The sequence below is a fragment of the Opisthorchis viverrini genome (genome assembly GCF_000715545.1).
Source record: "Opisthorchis viverrini unplaced genomic scaffold opera_v5_215, whole genome shotgun sequence".
In the NCBI taxonomy this organism is placed as follows: domain Eukaryota; kingdom Metazoa; phylum Platyhelminthes; class Trematoda; order Opisthorchiida; family Opisthorchiidae; genus Opisthorchis; species Opisthorchis viverrini.
This window is the reverse complement of record NW_008751868.1, coordinates 142,353-154,965: the sequence shown is the minus strand read 5'-3', so window position 1 is coordinate 154,965 and position 12,613 is coordinate 142,353. Positions and strand designations below refer to the sequence as shown.

Below are 12,613 nucleotides of genomic sequence, written 5' to 3'. Positions count from 1 at the left end.
GGGTCGTTGCGTTCGGTTTGGACTTTTAGTGGAATTGAACCCACTGCGTTCCAACATCAACCAATTGTGATGTCAAAAGTTTTGTGAAAAAGGTCTGACAGTTTTCGTCTCAAGATAGCATCCCCGTGTCTCTTCTTATCGCGAAAATCTCTTCTTTTGTAGTGCCTGAATGTTGAAAGAGTAGATTTCATGCGCACGTTTGGTCTGAGAAAATAACAGAGGTTATCTGCGTGGAATCCCCAATAGTCTAAGCTGATGATATCACCTTTTTAAGTTTGTCAAATCTCAAGGCGGTCGCGCTGTCGGTAAACAACTTGTTGTCACATGATACTGTTCGCATAACAGTCAGGTCACTGACTTGAGAATATCCACGGACGATGATTGCTAACAAAACTGAAACAGCTATATAGTATCTCTAATGGTTTCATCACTCGGACTGTGGATTATTGATCGCTTGCTAGAGACCTCCCTACAACCATCATCCCTACACCAATTACTGTGGGTGACGTTGCTTACGCCAAACGTACATTATTGCACTGCTGGGGCTTGATCACGAATAACATCCGTATTAATTGAACGAACTTACACCAGCGAGATTTGTTCAACTTATGTCCAGGACTGCACTCCGACGGCCAAATTCATTAGGGTCAGCGAAAGAGTGCATGGAGAGTTCTAGACAACACTGGACGTGTCATGCTTGGTAGTACCACAACAACCACCCTGCTGGTATGTGCATCCAGACATCAACTGAAATTATATGTGAAAACTGATGTTGGTTACAACAGAACATTAAAGTAAACAAAACCACATCAAACCATGACCAGTTCGTTGTCTAACTTATCCTGCTGAGAAGGCACGGTGGAGAGTGCCATAGCAACATTGGCCCGTTTCCAACCCTCACACTGTTGGTGAAATGATGGCGTGCAATAAAGCCTATGGCAGAATGCATTTGCGCATCGGCCACTGTGACTACTCATGTGAGCTTCAGTGCTTGTAAATTTCTCTGGGAGTGCCATTTGTTTCTCCAGTAGAGTAAAACTGGATCACTAGAACGAAACCGGTTATTCCAGAATGACATTGACCTTGACCTCTGTCAAGGAGCTCTGAGTTTAGCTGACGAGATTTATATTTCAAGCTTAATTAGTGGCGTGAACATCTGCAGTTGTGAATTCAGTAAATCGGGTTCATCAAACACCAGAAGTGGCGACTGCGTATGACCCTGAACACAAGCCATTTGACTTCACATGTTTCATCATCAACATTGAATACAGCAACATCAATGATGACATCGACGGTTGACTACTGTACAACCACAAAGTCAACCTAATTATATTTAAAGCCCCAGATCGAAAAGAGGAGAAAAGAGTGGTTGACGGCGGGGTCCTGATATTTGTCTATCGCAAACATTCTGAGGTCCCTACACCTCCAGGCTCTCAGTCAGACAATCAAGTGCGCGATCAATAGCCACACTGTAGTTCAGCTTCGCTCACTTTGTTCTGAGTACAATATCGAAGAAGGGACAAACGAAGCTGGATGTTTTTAAGGGTAGATTAGGTGCTAGTGCGGTCAGTGTCGGTACCAGAAGGAGCTTAACCCGCAGTTTCCACCCGAGGTATGGCCTGGAAGAGCGGGTGGGGNAAGGGTAGATTAGGTGCTAGTGCGGTCAGTGTCGGTACCAGAAGGAGCTTAACCCGCAGTTTCCACCCGAGGTATGGCCTGGAAGAGCGGATGATGGATGTTGCTTTACGAAGATCGTATGGATGTTGATTCATAATACATCGCTGGGTGCAGGAATATGGTAACTGCTACAATCCCTGTGAAGAATTGTAAAAGTTACGCTGTTTTGGGGTAGTGATCATCAGTATGACCCTGTCTTAGCATTCAAGATAGCTTTTACATAATTCTGTCGTCAGTCAACTAGCAAAGATGAGGTTTGGCAACCTACCCATGGCGACGTATCCTTAGTTTGGCCCGGGGATTTTAGTGTACGTACTGCCTAATACGCGGTCTTTCAAAAGGGTAGTCACTCGCATAATTAGAACGTCTGTGATCCTTTTAGTGTTTTCGGGGCGATTGCTGTGGGTACAAAATAATAACCAATGCTGTGGATGGCCTTGGTTGATGGAAAATAGTTTACGACTATTACGCTGCCAAGTGAGAACCTAACAAAAACCACCGTAGGTATTAAGTTGAGACAGAATTGTGGACTGTGTGAATGACGTCCATAGTCAGACAAGTACCAGGTACGCTGGTAACGCAACTCATTCATGATCGGGTTGTTTTTATGGGTTTTCTGTGCAACTGTACAAGAGAAATTATTGTGGGTCTTATGACGCCTACTTCGAGCTAACAAGCTTCCTTAGTATAAATTAAACTTCCAACATTTGGCTATGGTAACATTTATTTGAAGACTTGGTATCAAATATTTATATTGCTGAGGCATCAAACCGGCTAGAGAGTATAGATTCAGATTCTGCTCAAACCCGTGATGCAATCATCCATAGCCGTGAAAACGTTGCACATGGACAGTGTTATAATCATAGGTGACAGTGAAGGTGCTTCCTCATGCTGTGAGCATGCAAATGTAAAGATTATTTTGAACAACCTTTTTTGCCAATCTGAATGGTCGGAAATGCCCACAATTACCTATCATTACTCGCTCGTATGAAGCTCCTCTGGAATGTATTTCTAGGACGTCGCAGCGCTTTAACATTTTTGCTGTCAATAAGATGGCCGGCTAGATCATGCATGGTAATTGTGATGCGCCATGCGTACATTAACCAGACAGTGTCGTATGCACTCAGGACGACGCACGAAGCTGAGTGTCGTAGGCACGCAGTGATATCTGAGATTGACGATTAGCCAGAATAAGTTCAACCATGTTCAACCACTTCTTTGGCGTTTGGTTGTTCGGAGGATTTATACATTTCAAACCTGAAGCTTTTTTTCACTGTCCCATTTTTAACAATGACGAACTTGGTGTGCTACTCTGAAGCGGACGCTCAATTAGATCAATCGAACGTGGTGTGTCCCTTCTTCATGTAAGCCTAGAATAACTTTTCTACCAAAAAAACGTAGTGTAAATATGATCCGTTCCGTACACTCCCTGCACAACCTGCACTGGTTGTTGGAGAGTTGTGAACATCGACTTTTATTCGGTGAAAACGGGTTAGTTTTCCCTCGAAGGGCACTCAGTCATGGCCGAAATTCTTCCGCGCAACCAAATAGCGGAACGACCACCGCGGATTGCTGGCGGGAAGCAACTTATAAGTTTCTAATTCAGTAGAACTCCACAAAGGAAAAGACGGTAGCCATCTTCAGATCTGGTGTGTCCCGAGCTTTCGATGTCCACCAGAGCTCTTGGTCTTTCCTTAAACTCTTCAGTGTTTGGCGTCTGAGGGATTGGCTTACGCCGTCGTACTCGTTGCCTGCTGGTATGGCTTCCCTGGCATCACTCATGGATAGCGATTTCAAAGACAGCCAGTGGTCTTGTGTTCTAATAGGAGAAGTTGGACAGTCAGCACCGAACGCTGCCAGGTTACGTCTATGTTGAAAGTACGTACTTGCCAGAAACAGTTCTTGATCAGCACACAACTGGAGGCGTCAATCTCCGTTGTCTGTGCGGCGAGTATCGACTCCGAAACGACCACCCAAATGTGATTCCAAGGAGCTCAGATGACCTACTTGAGCATTCAAATCGCCTGCAAGGATCACAGTGCTAGTGCATTTTGCCTGACGAATGAGCCCGAGTAGCTCTCGGTAGAAAGCAATTTTCCCAGCATTGATTGATTGAGCTGAATAACCGGATGGTTAGTGCATTTCGCCTGACGAATGAGCCCGAATAGCTCTCGGTAGAAAGCTCTCTCCCCAGCATCACAATTCCAGTCCACTGGGGCATAAGCCGATACTACAAACAGGCACTGCTTTTTATGCCGAGAGACATAGAGCTTGATTGAGCCGAATAACCGGACGGCAAAAAGACGACTGTTCCCTGGGATCCGATTCGGTAAAGTGCGTTAAGCTCTGGGGTTGTGTGTGACTCCAACGCCATATATTCCGCGAGTCATGGCTTCTGGGTCATTGGACACATGGGTAGAGAAATGTGAAAGAGCTAAATTGATCCTTGGCGTTTTGAGACGCATAACCACGCTCGGGTCTCCAATGCATGTTTTGGAAACATAGCGTACATAAATTTTAAGGGAGCATAAGGTTTCAACAGGCATTGCCTGTTTGCCAATGTGACATAGAGTACGGACGTTAAAAGCTCCTGTATAGAAAGTATCTCGTATATTTAGAAAGTTGTTATTTTGTTTAATGTTTGTGGGCAGCGAGGAGCATAAGGCCCTTCGGTCAGATGGCTGACAGTCAAATGGCCCAGCGACGTTTGCTTATGCGGTGGGAAGTGGTTGGGTTGGGACATCGGTGGACGCCGAACTGCGCGGACAAATGATACTTCCCGGTTTCCCAGGCCGAGGAAGGGGGTTTGGTTGAGGTACCCCAATTTGAGCCTTCGACTCAAAAGTCTGACCAACGAGGCAGTGGGAAAATGTAGGGTTTTCTTTGGGGACCCTACCCGGAGCCGACGACTCAACAGTCTGATCTGCTAGGCTGCAGGGGGTTGGCCTAAACCGAGGGCGCAGGGAATAAGGCATTACTGTCTCACTCCTGGTGCGGCTGCGCACAGCAGATACCTTCTGAGCAGCACCGGGCTCTTTGGTTTTAAAATTATTTCGACACCACTGGATAATGCGCTGGCAGTCACGTTCAACTGTTGGGTGGTCGGAGTATGCGCTTTATGGGACCGACCTTTTCTAACCTTCGCTTCCTCAGTGGAAATCAGCATTGCTGCTTCCATAAATATGGACATGCTGGTCACCTGGGGGAAACAACTTGGTGCCTTCACTTTCTCGTCGCAGAAGACAGTACGAATTCACCCCCAGACCGCCTCGTAGTACGATTACTCGTAGTACGGAGTCTCGCTGCTCTTGGTCTGGCTGCTCCCCTTTGGCCTTCCTGGCAACGTTGCACCTTGTGGAACGAAGTTCCAGTCAGTGTAGCCCGCGGGATCATTGCAGCACTCAAGCCTGACCACCACGTCAAGTTTGCAGCTCAGCACAACAAGCTGGTAGGTCATTGAAATGAGGCGTGTTCTGTCCGGAGTCCTTTTTTGGGATATAATCTTTTACCGGCGAACAAAACTGTCTTTATCGTGTCATCTTCATGGTAGCATGCGACCGGCGTGTTCTTCGCTGGAGTGACCCATACCCATCAACACTGAAAAACTTCGTCCTTCAAACAGCCATTGATCCTGAAATGAATGTATTCGGTTGAGTTCTTTAACATTTTCCCAAATATTCCGGAATTATAAATAGACATCTTTGATAATACATCGTTTAGGTGTGAATTCAAACCTCTGTCAAAATTTACGGTTTTGCTAACGATAACTAAACGGTTAGGCAGCGATTTAGAGCCTAAGATTCCTGTACCTGACATGAACTGGGGCATTTGATGGCAGGATATGACACGAGTAGTTTTTCAGAAAGTTTTTTTACCTAAATGGACTTCACTTGCAACAGTATGCGGAAATGTATTTTGCGCAAAAATAGTAGTATTCCTGGTCTCCAAGATACACACATGGCGAACTTTTCCCGATATTAATCAGATTAAGCGCACTTGGGAGAACAAAATATTGGAACAAATTTTGTTTCAGGCGAGCAGAAGTTTAGGTGGGAAATTGTTGTTAGTCAATCTCGCTCAGTGTTTATACTTTAGAACTCGCCAAACATCCACTTAGGAAAGTATTTCAGCTTCCCGGCTAGTTTAAGATCAGGTTTCATCATGAAAACCTTAGGTTGCTAGGTTTAGGTGAAACAATCGGTGTGTAAAGACATCTACTCTGTAAATTTATCATTTACAAAGGCATGAGATGATTAGTCACTGGTTAATTAAACAGTAAAGGGACATGTAGCATCAGTGCTTGTATCCGATGGTATTAGCCAGCAAACTGTGGTTGAAGCACTGGACACCTACTAATCCTTTGTTAGGCAAAGTACGCTTGTGGAATGTGAGTTCACATTATTTTTGCATCAGAAAGCCTTCACCTGTTCTGGTATGGTAATTCTGGGGAGCTCACACAATAGTAACTGCTGGATTCAGATTTTGCTCTTATTAGGAGTCAGCAGTGGTGCATATCCCTGATCGCCCCAAGGTTTGCACCTTGGATAGCTGAAATACGAGATGAGAGTAGCACCAGTGCTCCACCAGCGCATACTGGATGCACTTGAATGTCCGAGTTTGTTTACGCTCGACCAAATTGGTTGGTTTGCCCTACGTCTCGATCAAAGTTTCCGTAACTGCACTGGTTATGTCAGTCGACTGACCGGCCTTTCAAAACTTCCCGATAGCATAGCATTACAAACACTTGAAAACTTTTGTACGCAAACAATAAGTTTGCACCTAGTCTTCTTCAATATGACCCGCGATGAGTCGTTCGTATAAGACCACGGTTAGTTTGACCCCTAAATCTTAGTACTTGTGTGCCGTAGGTACTCCGAAATGTACTTGCAAGCTGTTAACAGGGTGAATTTGGACATTATAGCCGGCTGATGATCAGTATCAATTGAAAAAAGTGGTCTATGATATGATTAACTGAAATTATCACACCGAATGCACACTAAGTACTCTGATGAGTATCTACACTTTTCGTGTTGGCTATACAAAACGCTTATCCTCGAGTTACTCAGAGCGGGTTGCTGCGGATGAACACGTGTAGATTGGACACGTGCAGGCTGGCCACTATAGCTGGTAGCTTAGGCAACTCCGGAAACCGCAGTGATAAACAGAGTAACGAACCAACGTGGTCACATTTTCAAGAAGCTGCATCAGTGTATCCTTCAGAAAACAGTTCTCATGTGACCCTTGTGAATCTAGCGAACGTAGCAAACGTCGGTTCAAAACATTTACATCTATCTACGTCAGCATTTGTTTATTCGGTATCATTTTACGCAAGCTGAGAAACTGAGCGAGTGGTAATAAATCACTTGCCACTTTGAAGTCACTTAAAATATTTGACCACTATTACCCCGAGAGAATAGCGAAAATTAGATTCCTACGGTGCACCCGTCGGAAGGTGGCACGAAATCTAATAATTCGTTATGGGTTCAGGGGTTGAGGCAAACAACGGATACTTCTTCGACGAATAAAAAAGACTAAAAAAACGGAAATTATGTTTCTCCCAGGGTCTAACTGAATTTATGTAGACGAAGCAATGAAATCATTTCTTAGACTGTGGAAAAAATTCACCACACTAAATTTTTGAGCCTTTATATTGTCAACAAATTGCCGTGAGCTGTTCGGAACGTGCACGATCGTCTACGGTGAATGTTCCCATCCAGCTCTCGAGTTGACAGAACAGAGGTGCATGCGGCTCTGCATGGCCAAGCACTTTGAAAGTCCGGTTAACAGAGAAAATTTGTCGTTCAATTCGCGTGAGTTGTAGTTCATTGGATTTCCGAATTCTCGAAAGAAACGACTGGTGGCATTCTCAGTTTGAAGGGTCAAAGCAGGACACTTATAAAGGGATTTATTGATACTGTTTTAAGGAAGGCAAGTCTGAAATCCAGTATTGAAGAGGATTTTGGTAGCTCCAGGATATAGTGTCCTATGAAATTTAAAAGGAGGCCGGTATTTCCAGAATGCGATAAACAGCTGTGAACAACGTAAAACTTGTGATTACCGTGCAAATTGTTATAATATAGACACTTACACGAAGGACGGTAAGATAACATAGATGCCAGAACACAAATTGGATTACGCAGCCTTATAGCTTACTACCTTGCGCCATGAATATATCCCCAAAAGAGTATTGAAAAAAAAATGAAATAGTTTGTACCTTTATTAGAGTTTAATGGGGTGGGAATCGAGCTCCCCCAGTTTAGTTTTGATTCTTTTAAAACATTGGGAATGGTTTGGAGATTACCGTCGTTATAATGTACATTCCGTCTTTTAGTTGAAGCACTGGGTGACGTTGCCTTTTAACCGTTTTCGAACAATGCTCCTGACAATTTTTCAAATTTTAGTGTTTACTTCATACGGTTTTATCAGTAGGAATCATATTAATCGGAACTTGGGTTCGTTTAGGTATCTGGTTTTGCTCAGCGGTTCTGAGGAAAAAAGCGACGAGATGTTAGCAGAGGTGGCACGGGACTTTAATAAAATTTATGAGAATTCTCCCATACTTTAGATTGTGACCGTCTGGTTCTCTGTGCACGCGGCTGAAAGCTCCATAGTAAACGGCACATAACCGATCCACATTAGAGTATTCTGGTATCTAATAGCAGAACTGCCTGCTAAATTCCGTCCGTCGTTAGAATGTGGGCATGTAACGGGTGGGGTTTCGGACCGATTCCAGGTCATTTCCACTTTTGACGTTTTACTCTTACTAGCAAGATTCATTTAATTATTTCGATAGCGTTGGGAAGGAGGAACATTGTTGCTTGCTGAAACGCGAAGAAAAATAAACGAATAAACACGAAAAGAGCGGTGCTATCGATATAAAGTTATAAAAATAGTGTGTCCAGTAAGCACGGCTGGTGTTCAAGTAAATATTTGACATTCCTGGATGAAACAACATCTGATCGCTTGCTTGGATTCAAAGAAATAGGCCAGATGAATTAAGAAATAACGAAAGAGTAAAATGTATAGGAGCATGAATGCATTTTATTCGATTGCAGTAGTCAAATTTATCAATAGGTAGGCCTCCTAGGATGTCCATTCTTAGCGAGGAACGGGAAAGTTGTGCCAAAACTTTTCGGATACGATCGGGCGAATGCTGGTATGAAAGAGCTTTTTAACTGGCCCAATAAATAGCAGCAGTGTAAAGATAATGGTGACTGAACAGCACTGAGTCCTTCTTTGAGAGAAATGTCTAAACTCGAGGTGAATGTCCTTCGCCTGGTGAATCTACTAAAAAAATTGATGCGGAGATCCTCGAGATCATTTTTGTATTGCCGGGATATCTGGATGCCGCACCGATAAAGAGAGCAATGTATGGAGCTGATTGTGTTGTGACTCCCTTTGTCATGCGCCAAGTTATGTTTTTTTTCCACGGAAAAATCTTGCATCCAGTACGGTGGGTAAAACTAACCAAAACATGTAGAAATGCAAAACCCGGAGAATCTCACTGAACTTTTACCAGGTCACCAAGTGGAAGGTTGTTGGTGACCAAGCGTAAAGCTCATATGAAATCCGGTGGCTCTCAATAGTAATATATTCAAGGGTAAAGGTGCAACTGTTTGGCGTTAAGGATTTATCAATAAACAGAGAATTAAGCCTTTATCAAAATAACTGGACACGAGCCTCAAGGGCTGGCCTACTGAAACACCTACGGGAGGCAAGGAATGGATGGAAATCCGACAAAGTGAAAGTATTCAGTCACATGCTGATTTCTTTGTGGAACGAAGTTGTGTCAAACTGGAAGAGAGATTAGGAACGATGTATCAAGTCCAAAAGCCACAACTGGTGAGCAAGTCTGTGTGTCTTGGAAAGATCATTTCCAAACTTCATTCAGTCGGCTCGCAGACGTGAATTTCTGCTACTTAGTTGAGTCTCAGAACGTGAGATGTGGACAGACACGACTGAAAAACTTTAGGTGGTACTCGTTTTCGAAAAAGTTTAGTGACAATCAGTAGATTTATTGCTGGGCAACGTTTCGCTTTTGATACAAAAGCTTCATCAGGCCAAGTGACTAGGTTACGAGGTTGGTCGAGATTTGAGTCGGAAGGAGAACCAATCAGCTAAGTTAAGCTAAATCTCTGTTGGGTGTCGGCCGAGGGATTTTAGTGTGTTAGAGTGGTTGAGCAACCGTTGGGTCGGTGGGGAAACCTACAAATGTTCGGGTCCAACCTAGGGTCTAGTTCTTCTTGTTCGGTTCATCTGATGGTTCCACTTGATGGTTCCTCCTCTTGAGACTGAGAACATCATAAACGAGAGATTCAGCTGGGTTCCAGGTGAGTCTCTCGAAAGAACGAAATTTGTTTGCAAATGAGTGTACATTCGCTCTNTGGACGTGGAAAAACAAGAAATAATGCTCAGTTTAGTGCTGTTTTGACAAGTAGCTTGCATAAGGGGTATTCTGAAAGCCTTCCATCAAAACAAGCATTTGTAAGGAAGAAGTGAAAACTAGTCAAAACCTGAAGATTCAAAATACACCCATTTGGTCGCTCAGATAAACTCGATTGCTCAAAAAAGGCGGGATCCTCAGGGAATGCGAAAATTGACGTATTTTTGTGAGTCCAATGTGACGTCATCATAGTATGATGGCGGGAGTTCTTTCATGGCAAGCACTCAATAGAGCCTGAAAAAAGCAGTCAGCCAAGAGGTATATTCTCCGCAGAAAGATATGCTGCCTAGAAGCCTCACTCTGTAAACCTCCGTCTTGTTAAGAACGGCTTGTGCACCTAGGTGTATAAATGTTACTTGTTCCCATTGCGATTCATCCACCTGTAACCAAAGGCTGTTTACTTCCGTTTTCGAAAAAGGTTTTGACAATCAGTAGATTTATTGCTGCGCTAAGTCTCGTTTTTGACACAAAAGCTTCGTCAGGCCAAGTGACTAGGTTCCGAGGTTGGTCGAGATCTAAGACGGAAGGGGAACCAAACAGCTAAGTCAAGATAAATCTCTGTTAGGTGTCGGCCGTGTGTTTTAGGGTGGGTGAAATAGTGTTGGGCTGATGGGGAAACCTACATGTGTCTGGGTCCAGCCTAAGGTCTAGCTCTTCTGGTTCGGTCATTTGTCGACGAGCTGTGTGGATGAGCTAGTGCCAAGATAGTTGTGTAAGAGGGATGCTGTGACCTTTGGTCGGGTGGGGATTTCCACACTCACCTCAGTTTTTGCTAATGATTCTACGTGGACTGACAACCACACAGTCACGTGTCAACTCGGCTTATCTAAGACCGCTTTCCATACGCTCATCAGTTCCACACCTTCGATTCTATTCACGCTGTGAGGTTTAGTAATTACCACCGCCTGGGCCACCAACCGCTGTGTTGTGAACCGCAGTCCCCGTATAAATCTTCCACATTCTTCAGATCTATTCTGTCCCGTGTCTAAGGCATGTACCGCCATCGCTGAGTCTTTGACCAGCGTTTGTTATTCTTCTGCATTCCTTGGTGGTTTGTTAATCCTTCTTTTATGCTAATTAATTCTGATGTGCAATCCCCTGGCAGTTTGTCCCATATAAAACTTAGCGCAATCGTTGCAGTTACTTTTATACACACAGTCCCTAGTCCTTTCAACCGGCAGGGGATCTTTCAGTTGCACCAAAACTGAGCGTAGCCTTTTTCCCTTCTGAAAAGCTACTCGAAAGTTGGCTAAGTTCAAAAGTCTTCCTGCTTTATATGGAGTGACTGCTGCGCCAATCCATTATTTACTGCGTCTGGATACTGGAGCAAATATCTTCCTTAGTTGACGCCTAGTCATACTCACTGGGTAACCTATTTCTTGAAGTTTGTTGACAATTTTGATTTGCGCTGCCGTCCGGTCGATCTTTTCTGTGCACAGAGAGCTAACTCGACGAAACATCGATGAGACAATACTGGCGTACACGGACTTTGGGTGTGCTGATGAATAGCTTACGAAGGTTCCTGTGTCTGTCGGTATCTGGTAGATAATCGTTTTCGATTTCCCACCAATCCTATGCGTTATACAGTCCAGAAAGGGTAATGTACCCGATGTAGACTCTATTTCCATGCTAAACTTAATGTGTGGGTTTAAACTATTGAGATGGTCGTGGAAGCTGTTCACGTTACCTCGTTTGATTACAACAAACGTGTCGTCAACAGAACGCCAAAAACTTTAGGTGGACAATGATATCCGGCCAAGGCTATTTGTTCGAAGTCCTCCATGAAAACTTTGGCTAAAACTAGGGTACTGGAGATCCCATTGCAAGGCCTTGTTCTTGTGAGTAAACGGTTGTGTCAAAAACGGACTGCTCAAGATTCAAACACTCTTATGCACTCAGCTAGTTCATCCACCCAGAGCTGTGTCCGTTCCCCGAGTGTCGTGTCTGCCAGTGACAACCTCTTAGTTACCTCCAGAGCCTCTGCCCTAAGGATGTTCGTGTACACTGAGATTACGTCAGAAATCCATCCCCAAAGGAAGCCCTGCGACCATGCTGGCAAATTCGTACGAATTCCTGATGAAGGTACTCGATTTCCCCGTGAGCGGTTTTAGCATACCAGCTAAGAATCTGGCCAGTTCATGTGATAGCGAGCCTATACCATCAACTATTGGCCTTATCGGTACATCTGCCTTGTGGATTTTCGGCAGTCCGTAGAATCGAAGTTGAATCGCACTTTTTGGATACAGCCGATACCTAGCCCTAAATGGTTTATTACGGATCTTAAATATCTCCCAACCTTACTCTTATTCATTATTGAAGTAATACTGCTACCGGTACTTTGTCAGTAGGGTCCATCGGTTGCCTGACCTTTTGAAGATAGTCATTCTTATTCATCACTACTGTGGCTTTACCCTTATCGGCCTTGGTGATGACGATACTATCTACCTGTCTCAGCGTGTTCAACGCTCTCCGCTCTGATGGTGCAATATTTGG

General features: G+C 44.1%; 1 protein-coding gene across 1 annotated transcript in view; it reads left to right on the top strand.

Annotated features, from left to right (window-relative positions):
- T265_08311 (hypothetical protein) overlaps positions 1-12,613 on the top strand; it is a gene marked incomplete at both ends in the record, with an annotated part of 60,121 nt that overhangs the window by 8,247 nt on the left and 39,261 nt on the right. The window contains one exon of the mRNA XM_009174077.1: positions 4,917-5,125. Within this exon, the coding sequence (XP_009172341.1) occupies positions 4,917-5,125 (209 nt within the window). The remainder of the gene's footprint in view (positions 1-4,916; positions 5,126-12,613) is intronic.